The 12,735-nt window shown below is 36.2% G+C and overlaps 1 protein-coding gene across 1 annotated transcript in view; it reads left to right on the top strand.

The window, feature by feature from the left end:
• SH3YL1 (SH3 and SYLF domain containing 1) overlaps nucleotides 1-11,678 on the top strand; it is a 51,520-nt gene extending 39,842 nt beyond the window's left edge. The window contains exon 9 of the mRNA XM_053461020.1: nucleotides 10,928-11,678. Coding sequence (XP_053316995.1) covers nucleotides 10,928-11,124 — 197 coding nt within the window. The 3' untranslated portion in view covers nucleotides 11,125-11,678. The remainder of the gene's footprint in view (nucleotides 1-10,927) is intronic.
• Nucleotides 11,679-12,735: the final 1,057 nt, after the last annotated feature.

Raw genomic sequence — 12,735 nt, 5'->3', positions numbered from 1 at the left:
GGGGCAGAGTGGCAGCATATCTCGGGGGGGGGACAGTGGCAGCAAAAGCAGTGGCAGCATATCTTGGGGGGGCAGTGGCAGCATATCTCGGGGGGGGGGGACAGAGTGGCAGCATGTTTTTTTGGAGCTTTTTTAAAGAAAAAAAAGTTTTCTTTAAAAAAGCACCAAACATTTAGGGTGCGGCCTATATACGGGGGCGGCCTATATCCGAGCCAATACGGTAATTTGTTTATCCAATTAGATGTATGATCTTTATCTAAATTTCTTAATCTAAAAAGAATAGCAGGGCTGTCCAGTTACATCCTTTCTATAATACCTCCCTGCAATTTACTTTGTAAAGGATCATGGAAATATTACTGTGACCACTAACTAAACAATGACAACCATGCATTGTTAACTATTTAGCATTTTGCTACCCAAATTATTATGCAATTAATCCGTGTTTTGCTCCCTCCTTTCATTTGGATTTTCTCCCAGCTTGGAGTTCAAGTTGTCTCTTGAGTGTAAGCTCCCCTGCGTTCCAAGCAGGTGTTGTAGCGGAAACAATCTCTACTTGTATTTGGACAAAAATCCTCTGAAGACTTCCGTGTGACATCTTTCTTTAGAATTTGTTAAACAAAAAATAAAAAGTATGATAACACAGCAGATGTACAACTTAAAAACAATTTACTTGTCATTATTTTGTTCTGTTTTCTGCATATTAAGCGTGCATACAAAAGTGGACTAAAAACCAGTAACAAACATGGTTAGCTTATATTATACTTCTTAAAATTTGTGCTGCTATCAAGAAATTAGCATTGTTCCCATTTCTAGATACTTTCAGCAAAATTAAGCAATACAAGTTTATTCTAGCACAATCCATATGTGTTTAATGTGAAGTATGAATACTTTGTCTACAATTAGTTCACTGAGAACTAAAAACTTGTTTTACTGCTTAATAAGGTGTCCATCAATCATATATTTTTTTTAAAATGTGTGAGGACCTGATATGATTACAATGTTTACAAGCAAGATAAGATTGTAATTCCTCATCATGTCACTGGGTATGTCTGTATGATTCTAGTCAAAATAACCTGAAGTGATCTTTTTATATGTATAACTAAACTACTATGTTCCCAGAATATTGTATAACAGAATTTTATCTTTTTTTTAAAAAAATGTAAGAAAATGTATTAGGTTAATGTTCAATATATGGTTTCTGTAAATCAGAGGACGTAGATTCATCTTGTTTATGTGTTAAGTAATATTTGCTCTACTGAGCACACCAATCTTCTTGTAATTCAAGAAACCAATTTGTGTTTTTACAGACATGTAGTGCCTTATATTTCCATTTATGTCTTCATTCCTGATAACATTTCAAGACTTGCATTGGAAAAGCTGTACCAGAACTTCCATAGGGTCATAGGGAGTAGTCAAGTGCCTGTCCCATAATCATGTAGTGGGTTACCAACACTTACATTCTTTTCTTAAATTGATACTATCCTACTGCCCTATCAGTGCTTGTGACTTGTTCAATATACATATTTGGGTAATATGGGTATTGTTTTTGTTAATATTAATGAACATTAAACAAAGAGACTGGAGAGAGGGGGAAAGGTAAAGGGGACATCAGTAGTAAAATGTAGTAGTATAATGTATATATATCACCATATATATATCACCGTATATAGTGCTGAAACTTGAGCCTTACACAGTTAATAGGGCATACCAAGACACAAACTGAAGAAAGGGGCCCTTAGTGTATCACATTAAGGGTCCCTGCACAAAAGAGTAATCTAGAATCCAGAATGAAAAAAGGATCCAGACATTAGTTATTTTTGTTCTGTTTTCTCAGTTTCTTGTTGTAAGATATTGTCATGTTTTTGATTATTATTAATGCATATGTACAATATATATCTTAGAAATTTCTCAAAATAATGAGAATACAGTGTCTTGTGAGATCCTTTTTCCCCCCTTGGTTTCTATTCATAATTGTAAAAGATAACTACCGGTAATGATTACATTAAAATAGAAATCTACAAAAGGATGGTTTGATATTTTAAATACAACGGTTCAACTTGAGGAAATAATGGCTCTCCGCATTCTGAGCCATAAAGACATCTTCTCCTTTTGTTTTATATTAAAGACTTAGAATAAAATCCAGTTTCCGAGGAATGAGTCACTTTTCTGTTCAGGAATTATTTTACACAGTATAAACATCTGCATTCACAAAAAACAATTGAACGCTTTTCATAGGCACCTCATTGTAATGCAGTACATCTAAAAACCACTTCTTTTGACTTTGGAGGATAAAAATAAGTTTTATTTATGGGGAAAATCCCTGTTGAAGAATCTTTTACTATTGCTGAAATGGTCTTGGTGACCGCACTATTTTCGAGCTGCCTGGCCCCTTGGAAATAGCCATGATAAATACCCTGTTGAAGTTATGTGTAATGTCACCAATATCTGTCTAGATTGGTTCGGATGCCTGATCACTGAAGGCACAGCAGTTTTTAATGCTTGGGAACGTCCCACGGTAGGCTACCTGGAGCTCTCCCACTTGGGGAAGAGAGTCTTTGTGTAAGGGCAGGGCTAGCCTAAAAAAAACCATAATGGGTGTGGAGTGGAAGGGAAGTGGGCGGGAGTGGGCATGGCCAAGCTCCTCCCCCTGTCGGAATAAAAACAGAAGCTGATCCATAGACTCGGAACCCAGAGAGTTCCTAGATATACTTAGAATTGATACATAGCATCTAAATTTCTTCTATCATTAATGACGATTGAGTTGATCTGCCATGCTGTCAGGTGACAACTTTTAACATTCTTGTTACTGTTCATCTGCGTGTTGTGGTTGTTTTTTGTTTAAAAGCAATCCGTGAAGGTTTCCATTGCTTTGGGATGTTGATTTATTACTTTAAAGCCAAGAAATTAAGGAAACTAATAAACCAGATTGAATCATTTAAAACTAACCAAAAAATAAAATAGGAATGATTAAAACTCTGTTATGTTTAAGAAGTCATACACAATATAAATGTAACATATACAGCAAGTTGCTTATGTGCCAAATGCCTGCGTTAATGTTTTCAGTGTGGATGTGAATCCTTCCATCAGTAGTAAATACTCAAGAAAAAGACTGTGTAACAGCAGCTGCTGCGTGCCTTATCATTGAGTCTGATGCATGTAAAGTGGAATATGTTTTTTATCACATGAAATACTTATTGCATCCTGTTGCTTCACCAGGCACCCCAGAGAGACAGTACGCAGATAACTATAATCTCCACTCCTCTGCTCCGTGGTGCTATCCCAAGTGTTGTGTCTATTTGAGGACATCTCCTTTCCACCCAGCATTCCCTATGATCTCTGGGTCTCTTAATTTCTGCTCACTGTTTTATAACCTGTTTAATTGCTGAAACTTCTTTTACTGGGGGTTTCAAGGTTCAGATACATTTTGGAACTAGAAACTGTAGCCTTGACAAGACTTTAATGCTATTCCAATGCATTTCATTCACCAGGATTTCTCAGCTTTAGATGTATTTATTTGTTTAATGTCAAATAAGAACATAGTCCCTCGTCTAGGTCTAAGTCTGCTGAAAAGCCAATAGCATTGGGATTTACATCTAAAAATACTGTGATAATACATGAGAACAGCTATTGGAAGACTGCATATTCTGTGAATATTTCCATCATGACTTAACATTAGAGGGTAATGTGAGAAACTTTACTTTACAGAAAGGGTAATAGAAATCTGGGATATACTTCCACCGGAAGAAATACAGGCAGATACAACAAACAAATTCAAGAAGGTTTGGAATGTGTATAAAGCATATCTAAAAAATAAATTAGTAAAAAAGTGATTGAAAATGGATAGAATGCATGGCATAATTATCTTTTTTTATGCCGTCACGCCAGCTATAAAATACATTACAATGATTTAAAAATCTGTTGAATGAGCAGCCAATCAGGATTGGGGAGGGAGCGTGAATATCGTGCTGAGATACCATATCCCAGCAGGACGGACAGTTAATGCAAACCTTTCATTATGTATTATATTTAACATTGCTAGGTTGTATGTGTAAATATGTTAACACAACATGGGCAGCATCGTATGCTTTGTTCACTGGTAAAGTTTAGATTTGGTGACAGGTCCAATTTAAACATTTTGCTAGGGGAAGTTTGGGCCCCATCTAAAGGCAGTTACCATTTATTTCTAGTACATTGTTGCATCTGTAGCTTTTTTTTTTGGCATTATACTTTAATATACACAGCATTAAGACGAGCCTTGCTGTAATATTATATTCTGCGCTGAGGATAATACAGATAATGCAGAACTGATGTGTTCATAAAAAAAGCTTTCCCAACATTTATTATTAATAAAAATGACAGTACAGACAATTCAGAGTTGTCATCAATGAAAACAGAGTGCAGGTGCTGAACTTTCGAAGATCAATATCGAAAGATATTATCGACCTGGCCATTGATGCATTCAAATAGTGTGGCACTTTAGCACCATCTTGTGTGAGCCGATAGGGTTATCATTTTCTATTGTGAAAGGGTGTGTATATGTGACTGTTTATGTGTTTTTGTGTGTGTGTTTCTCTCAATATATCTATATACGGATATGTATGTATCTCAAAACAGAACTGGCACTCTCTGGACTTTTGAGAAAATATAAGCATAGAAAAAATGGCAGTTAATGTTTTAACCTTTTCAACCTTTACCGGAATTATATTTGTTTGACTGTATAAAATGTAATTGCTTTTACATGAAATAACAACACATGGGAGCACTTTACACTTTATCAATAATTTCACAAAAATGATTTGCTTATGAAAAAAGTGACAGTTCACTCCATTGTTATTATACTAACAAAGTCAAATTTTTAAAATGTCAATTGGCCGTTCCTCGATATTTGTAAAACTATTGGCAAAATGTGGGTTTTGACCTTATTTTAACAGAAAAGGCTGCTTTATTTTATCATATTAATTGTGTTAATAATCACTTGACAGAGCCCTGCAAAAAAAAAAATGAACACTTAAGCCCGGGTTTCTTTGCTTCTTTGTCATATTTAAATGTTTCAGGCCATCCAATCATACATTTATTGAAGGAAAAGAGTTAATCAAAACCTATATCACCCATGTGAAAAAGTAATTGACCTCATAAATCTAATTACTTGTTGTGCCATCCTTGGTGACAACAACTGCAAACAAAAGTTTGCGATAACTGGCAATTAGTCCTTTACATTGCTGTGGAGGACAATTTGGCCACATTGGGGGGTTTTCAAGCATGGACTGCCCTTTTTAAGGTCATACCACAGCATCTGAATCAGATACGTCAGGACTGCGACTAGGCCCCTCCAAAACCTTAATTTTGTTTCTTTTGAGCCATTCAGAGGTGGATTTGTGTGTCTAGATCCTTGTCCTATTGCATAACTCAACTGCACTTAAGCTTTAGGTCACAAACTGATGGCAGGACATTCTCCTTCAGAACTTTCTGGTAGAGAGCAGAATTTGTGGTTCCAAGTCACCTAAGTCTTGAATCAGCAAAGAAGCCCAGGACCATCAAGCCACCACCAGTGTTTGCTGTGTTAGCTTTATGCCAGATGTAACAGGACCCATGTCTTCCAAAACATTATACATTTGACTCATCAGTCCACAGGATATTATCCCAAAAGTCTTGGGTTTCATCCAGATGTTTTTGGCAAATGTGATAAGCCTTTGTGGTCAGCAGTGGTTTTCACCTTGCAACACTCCCATGGACACATTTTTGCACAGTCTCTTATTGTAGGATTGTGAACACTGACCTTAACTGAGGCAAGTGAGGCCTGCAATTCTTTACATGTTTATCTGGGTTCTTTTGTGACCTCCTGGATGAGTCCTCAGTGTGCTTTTGGATGAATTTTGGTAGGCCGGCCAATGTTGGAAAGGTTTAGCATTGTTCCAAGTTTTAAAGATGTCAACGACTTTGTTTCTCATCTGTTCTTGAATTTCTTTCGGTCATAGCGTTGTGCTGCTTTTTTTGAGACCAAATAGCCCACGTTACTATCTGATGTTGAGATTCAACAAGACTGGTAGTAGTCTAGGGAAATTAAACCCAGTTATCACTTAAATTTGTTTGATTTCGTAACTAAAGGGGACATTACTTTTTAATATAGGGCCAGGGAGGGTTGGATAGCTTTTTTCCTCCTATACATGAAATCATCATTGAAAAACTGCATTTTGCGTTTTGGTGTTATCTTTGTCTGATATTAAAATTAATTTGGTGATCTGAAACATTTAAGTGTATACGTGTATATTATATCAAGCTTCCATTATGTTCATGGTTTCTTAAGGAATAGCCTATCAAAGAGACTGATTTTCTAAGAACAACTATAATTGTTTTAACTGAAACATAATATTAATACAGTTACCATCATAAGCATAATTATCATTACTATCCTTTATTAAGAGTTAACATATTACTCAGTGCTGTAGAATTTAATGGATTGTTTACAAATGCATAACTATACTTTTTCACATACAGATACAACAAGAGATGAAGACCTTGCCTGTGAGCTTGCCGTCTAGCCTTATAGGACTTTAAGACAAAGTTCCCCACAACAATAATAGGCTTATGTGGGCCCCACTTGTGAGCGAGCTTAAAAAGTAAATGTGATAAGGGAAATTTCAAAGTATTTGATCTCATAATCCACTCAGCAATGAAAGTAAGAATAACTAGAAGTATCTCAGCCAAGAAAACACCAGCCAAATCATATATCAGCCAACGCAGAGATAACTGTTGTGAGACACATTAACTTTTTTCTTCTCACAATGTGTAAAAACATCGAATTTGGCAGTAGAAAAGAACAAGTCTATCTAGTCTGCCATCAAACTCCTACAAAATAACCCCAAACCTTATTTGGCCCTTGGTCTTATCCAGTACTCATGATGGCCTTATACCCACCCCATGCATGTTTCAATTCCTGTACTGTATCAATCACTAGCAATCACTTCCGGAAGGATTTTCTTGTAATCTACCACTCTCTCATCAAATTACAAATTTCCGACTTAGTCCATTCTCCTAACATTTCTTCTTCTTTAAAATGAGATACCCTGTGTTTTGGAGCCTGCCTACCTAAATTCTGTCCAGCACGGTCTAGCTATTGGTGAGATTTCCCAATGTCATCAACTCAGCTATTTGATGGTATTCAATGGTATGCAGAAAATTATATATATATATATCTATATATATATATATATATATATATATATATATATATATATATATATTATTATCTAGTGCTAACGATGCACTGACTGTGCAAAAAGTATAATCCTAGCGATGCATTGTGTGTGAGAGCCCCATTGGTCCTTTTACTTCAGTGGAATTCAGCAAAGCCGCATAATGATCAAGTGATCAAGTGCTTTTAACAGAGATGAAGCAAGTGAAGACCACATAATTAGCAGCAAGAAGATTAAAATAACACACTTGAGTTATTCCAAATATTACCCCAATGGCAAAAGTACATAAGCTGTTTTGTAATGAGTTTATATTATTATTTAATTCTATAGGTAATGCTTTGCAAACTGTCAATATACAAGTGAGAAAATCAATGTAGCAAAGGGCAAGAATGTAAAAAGTTGACGTACCTTGTGTCCATGTCTGTATTTCTCCCTATAGAGTTTTTAAGGTGCATTGGAAAGTTTGCGCTTTACAAAATGTTTTAGGCAAGCCCATATTGACGTGTTTTATTTGGCCGATATATACATTTTACAAATTAATGTGAGTACCTTTTTTTGCCAAAAGCAATTGAGTTGATTCTGTATCCCTTAAAGGACAGTTTAGTGTCACATGCAGATATACCAGGCTTACTGTAAGTACTTTAATATTCTTCAAGCTATTTAAAACTAGGGCTGCAACTAATCGATAAAATCGATAATAATCGATAATGAAATTCGTTGGCAACGAATTTCATTATCGATTAGTTGAATCGATTATTATCGATTATAAAATTAGGGTTTTTTCAGAGCAAACGCTCTGAAAAATCCCCCTCATTATATAATCCGTTTAGTCTGACTCACTGTCTCACAGCAGCAGCTCCTACTTACTCCCCCTCCCTGTAATCACTGTGACAACTGGCCCCGCCCCTTCCTTCTCCAGGCCAGAACCACATGGCTGTGACACTCATCTAACTGTAAGTATATGTCTATATATATATATATAAATATATATATATATATATATATATATATATATATATATATATATATATAATGTGTGTGTGTATATATATATATATATATATGTATATATGTATGTAATATATATATATATTTGGGCTACTGAAAGTTAGGGGAGGTGGGGGTTAATTTAGGGGCAGTTATGGTTAGTGGGGTGTTTAGGGTTAATTTAGGGGCAGTTATGGTTAATTGGGTGTTTAGGGTTAATTTAGGGGCAGTTATGTTAATAGGGTGTTTAGGGTTAATTTAGGAGCAGCTATGGTTAATGGGGTGTTTGGGGTTAATTTGAGGCAGTTGTGGTTAATGGTGTGTTTAGGGTTAATTTAGGGGATGCTGTGGTTGATGGGGTCTTTAGGGTTAATTTAGGGGATGCTGTGGTTAAGGGGGTGTTAAGGGTTAATCTAGGGGCAGTTATGGTTAATAGGGAGTTTAGGGTTAATTTAGGGGAATCTAAATCCTGGGGGCAGTGAAGTGACATATCTGGGGGTATAAGGCATATACAGTATATAAGGCATATGTGGGGAGGGCAGTGTGGCATGTCTGGGGAGGACGGAGTGGTGTATCAGGGTGTATAAGGCATATCTGGGGGTAGAGTGGCATATCTGGGGGTAGAGAAGTGGCATGTCTGGGAGGCAGGGTGGCATGTCTGGGGAAGATGGAGTGGGGTATCAGGAGATATAAGGCGTATCAGGCACAGTGGCATGTGGGGGGTAGAGTGGAGTGGCAGATGTGGGAGGCAGCGTGGAGTGGCAGATGTGGGAGGCAGCGTGGCATATGTGGGAGGCATTGTGGAGTGGCAGATGTGGGAGGCAGCATGGCGTGGCATATGTGGGGAGGGCAGGGTGGCATGTCTGGGGAGGATGGAGTGGGGTATCAGGGGATATAAGGCGTATCAGGCACAGTGGCATGTGGGGGGTAGAGTGGAGTGGCAGATGTGGGAGGCAGCGTGGTGTGGCATATGTGGGAGGCAGCGTGGAGTGGCAGATGTGGGAGGCAGCGTGGAGTGGCAGATGTGGGAGGCAGCGTGGTGTGGTATATGTGGGAGGCAGCGTGGTGTGGTATATGTGGGAGGCAGCGTGGAGTGCTGTGGTAGGCAGCGTGGCATATGTGGGGGGCAGCATGGCATGTCTGGGAGGCAGCGTAGCAAGCCTGGGCTCAAATGTGCATATATTGGGGGGCTGGTTGGGAAATAAAGACAAGAAATGTATTATCAAAGTTTTTTTTATTCTGCTGTTTGTATTTAACATCATTTGTTTAGTAAATTATTTTAAATAAATGAAAAATTTACATTTTTTTATCCGATTAATCGATTAATCGAAAAAATAATCGGCCAACTAATCGATTATTAAAATAATCGTTAGTTGCAGCCCTATTTAAAACAGCCTTGCTCCTTTAGGGGTTAATGCTTTAGAGGGACAAAAAAAATCTCTTTACACACACAGACTATTTTAATTTTTGAAAATTATTTTTGGCTTGTAGGCAACAAAGTGTTTTTTTGTTTTTGTTCTACGCTTTTTTTTGGAAGGACGTTAAAAAAAACATTAATAGACGTTTGTTTTTAATAGACTTTTTTAGTTTTGTTGTTGGTGCTCGCATACACTGGTTCACTCTTTCTCTCCGACTAATGAAAAATATGCTATATGCTTCTGTAGTTCGCCATGTATTTTTATGTCACTGTTGATGTTGGAACTATGTAAAAGTAGTTGCTTAGTTTAGGAAAGCAGGCGTTTAGAGTACATGTTTATCCAATACGTTGATTCCAGCTTATCTTGGGCTGCTGGCATTTGGATAACTAATTATGACTGTAAACATAAGAATACACATCAATCAAAATATGCATTTTTGGCCGCAAATCTTTTATGTAATATGATCTGACTCCTGACAAAAATTAGTACTGTCCAGGCTGCTTGTCTGAAATTGTTTCCAACATTATTTCCTTGTATAATCATTTTTTGCTGTTTATTTTGCTTTATTAAGTTCGGTTGAGTACTGGTAGAGGCGTGATGAGATCATGAGACCCCTACATATTCAGTGTAGAGCTGATGAAAAAAAAAATATTGTAATGTTAACGTTGAAAAAGAGAATGTGTCGTATCCTTGGGGTTTGGGTTTACTGGTATGTGAAATGACACTCTTCTGTTAAATCTGGTATTGTTTTGCAAATTTCCAATAGGATGAAAAACATTCTTGACCATAAATTAAACAAATTGAAATGTAGCAGTACATAGAAACATAGAATTTGACAGCAGATAAGAACCACTTCGCTCATCTAATCTGCCAGACCTTAATAGCTTAATGCCTACCTCATACATATTTAAATTCCCTCGCTGTATTAGCCTCTACCACTTCTGATGGAAAGCTGCTCCATTTATCTACTACTTTCTCTGTAAAGTAGAACTTCCTTACATTACATTTAAACCTCTGTCCCTCTAGTTTTAGATTATGACCTTTTTTTCTATCAACCTTTGTCATTTCACTGTTGTTGACATTACAAAACAAAGCCGATTCTATGGATATAGACAAACTATTCTCTGCCACTGTATAAGAGTAGTGACTAATAATAGAAGAGGGCTAAAATAATATAAAATAATGTAATATACATTTTAATATAATTAATAATAATATCATTTAAATATAATGAATAATATAAACAGTTCTCTCCAGCAGAAGCAGCTAAGACAGTTTTGTTGCAGGAACCTTTTATATAACAGAATTGTTGTCTTTTTTTTTCCCCAGGCAATTCAAGAAGTGAATACCTGATTGCAATTGCTGTCTATCCTTTCGAGGGACAGCAGCCAGGTGACCTGTCTTTCCAAGTTGGCGACAAAATTACAGTATTAACAAAAACCGACTCTAAAGATGATTGGTGGGAGGGGAAGCTAAGAAGGAACGTGGGTATTTTTCCAGCAAATTATGTTGAACTAGCTAAGTGAAGAATTGTTTGCTTTTCAAACAAGTACCAATGCACTGGGATTCTAAAAATATATAATTATTACTTTTTTTTAATATTATATACTTGATATTTGTGACAATGCACATAAAAATGAAAAAATACATTTTAGATAATATATAATATACAGGCACTTTTATATGAAAATCATTTTCATAAGGTACATTCATGGATATGAAACACTTAAAAAAAAATACTTTAAAAAGGTATTGGATTTTTAGTGCCATTATTAAATAATTTATATATCAGTAAAATATTTTTCCTGGATAATAGATGCATGTAAGAAATCATACATGAAAAATAAGTTTCATGAAGATTAAGAATCAATTGTTCGATCAAATAATGCATACAGTTGTCTATGAGCATAATTCTAATCATCTATTAAAATTTGAAAACTAAACTTTTAAAATTGTTCATACGGCAGTAGCCATAATCCCATTGCCCGGCACAGGTAATGGTGTGCATGGACAACTGAGTTTCTGTATAGCTGACATTTGTTATGAACTGGAATAACACTTATTAAAGTGATGAACTTGATATTTTTTTCTCTTTTAAGTAAATTAGTGTGATATGGAATATGCTGTAAACTCTGTTAGCTACCGAGGAAACGCTACATTTGAAATGATCTATCAGTAACTATTTAACATCGCATTATTATTTAACACATAACCTAACTTATCGCATACATGCACCTGGGTTCTTGGATGGATGCATTTTCTCCTAACACAGCTGAGGCATACGGAGGCTTTATATCAGGTGCCATGCACTGGAACATCAAACTGAATGCCAAAATCAGCCCTCTCTTTTTTGTCTTTCCCTCTGTTCTTAACTTTCTGCTTTTCTCTTTCCGCTTTTCTCTTTCTTTTTCTTCTAGCTATATGCAAGCAGACTCTTAGCCGTGGTATATACTGCATTTTATCATAGTGTATGTGACTATGAATTTGGCAGTTTGACTGCATTGGTAGTAAGGACCCTGAAGTCTTACCTGCTGTTGGTAACAGTTCATATGTTAGCACTGATATGAAGACACAGACACTTTTTTCAATAACAGATGAAATTTAAATGTTTACATTTCTTTAGCTAAAGGCATATATTAAGTTATACATTGATAACCTTTTCTGTTAAATGACAATAAATGTTTGATTTGTAAGTTGAATGGTTTATGCATTCATTTCTTGTGTTTTTAGAAAGCATTTACATACTAATAAATCAACCTACTTTATCTGGGTGCGCAGGTGAGCTGGTAAATGTTGGTCTTCCACCTACTGTACTTTGTTACATAAAAAGTAATATTTTGTAATTAAATACAATGTAATTCATGATACAGTTAAAAATCAGATAGTTTCCAGAAATAATACATGATTAAAATTAATGTTTCATTTAAATATTTTGCCCAGAACACTTGTCATGTGACACAAAACCCAGAACTGGTTGGTTGCTGCCATAGAAGTTGCTTAAAAGGTTCCATTTAGTCTTTATTTGCGTAGCATGAAACAGCACACGCTATGCTTGTATGCCACAGACTGACGGACCAATTCGAGCAGCAGTATAGATTTGTCTCCTCCGCTCTAAGCATCCATCCCACTGACCGTTT

Source organism: Spea bombifrons, chromosome 3, assembly GCF_027358695.1.
Source record: "Spea bombifrons isolate aSpeBom1 chromosome 3, aSpeBom1.2.pri, whole genome shotgun sequence".
NCBI classification, from domain to species: domain Eukaryota; kingdom Metazoa; phylum Chordata; class Amphibia; order Anura; family Pelobatidae; genus Spea; species Spea bombifrons.
Note: the sequence above shows the minus strand (reverse complement) of the source record. Positions and strands in the feature narration are given on the sequence as shown.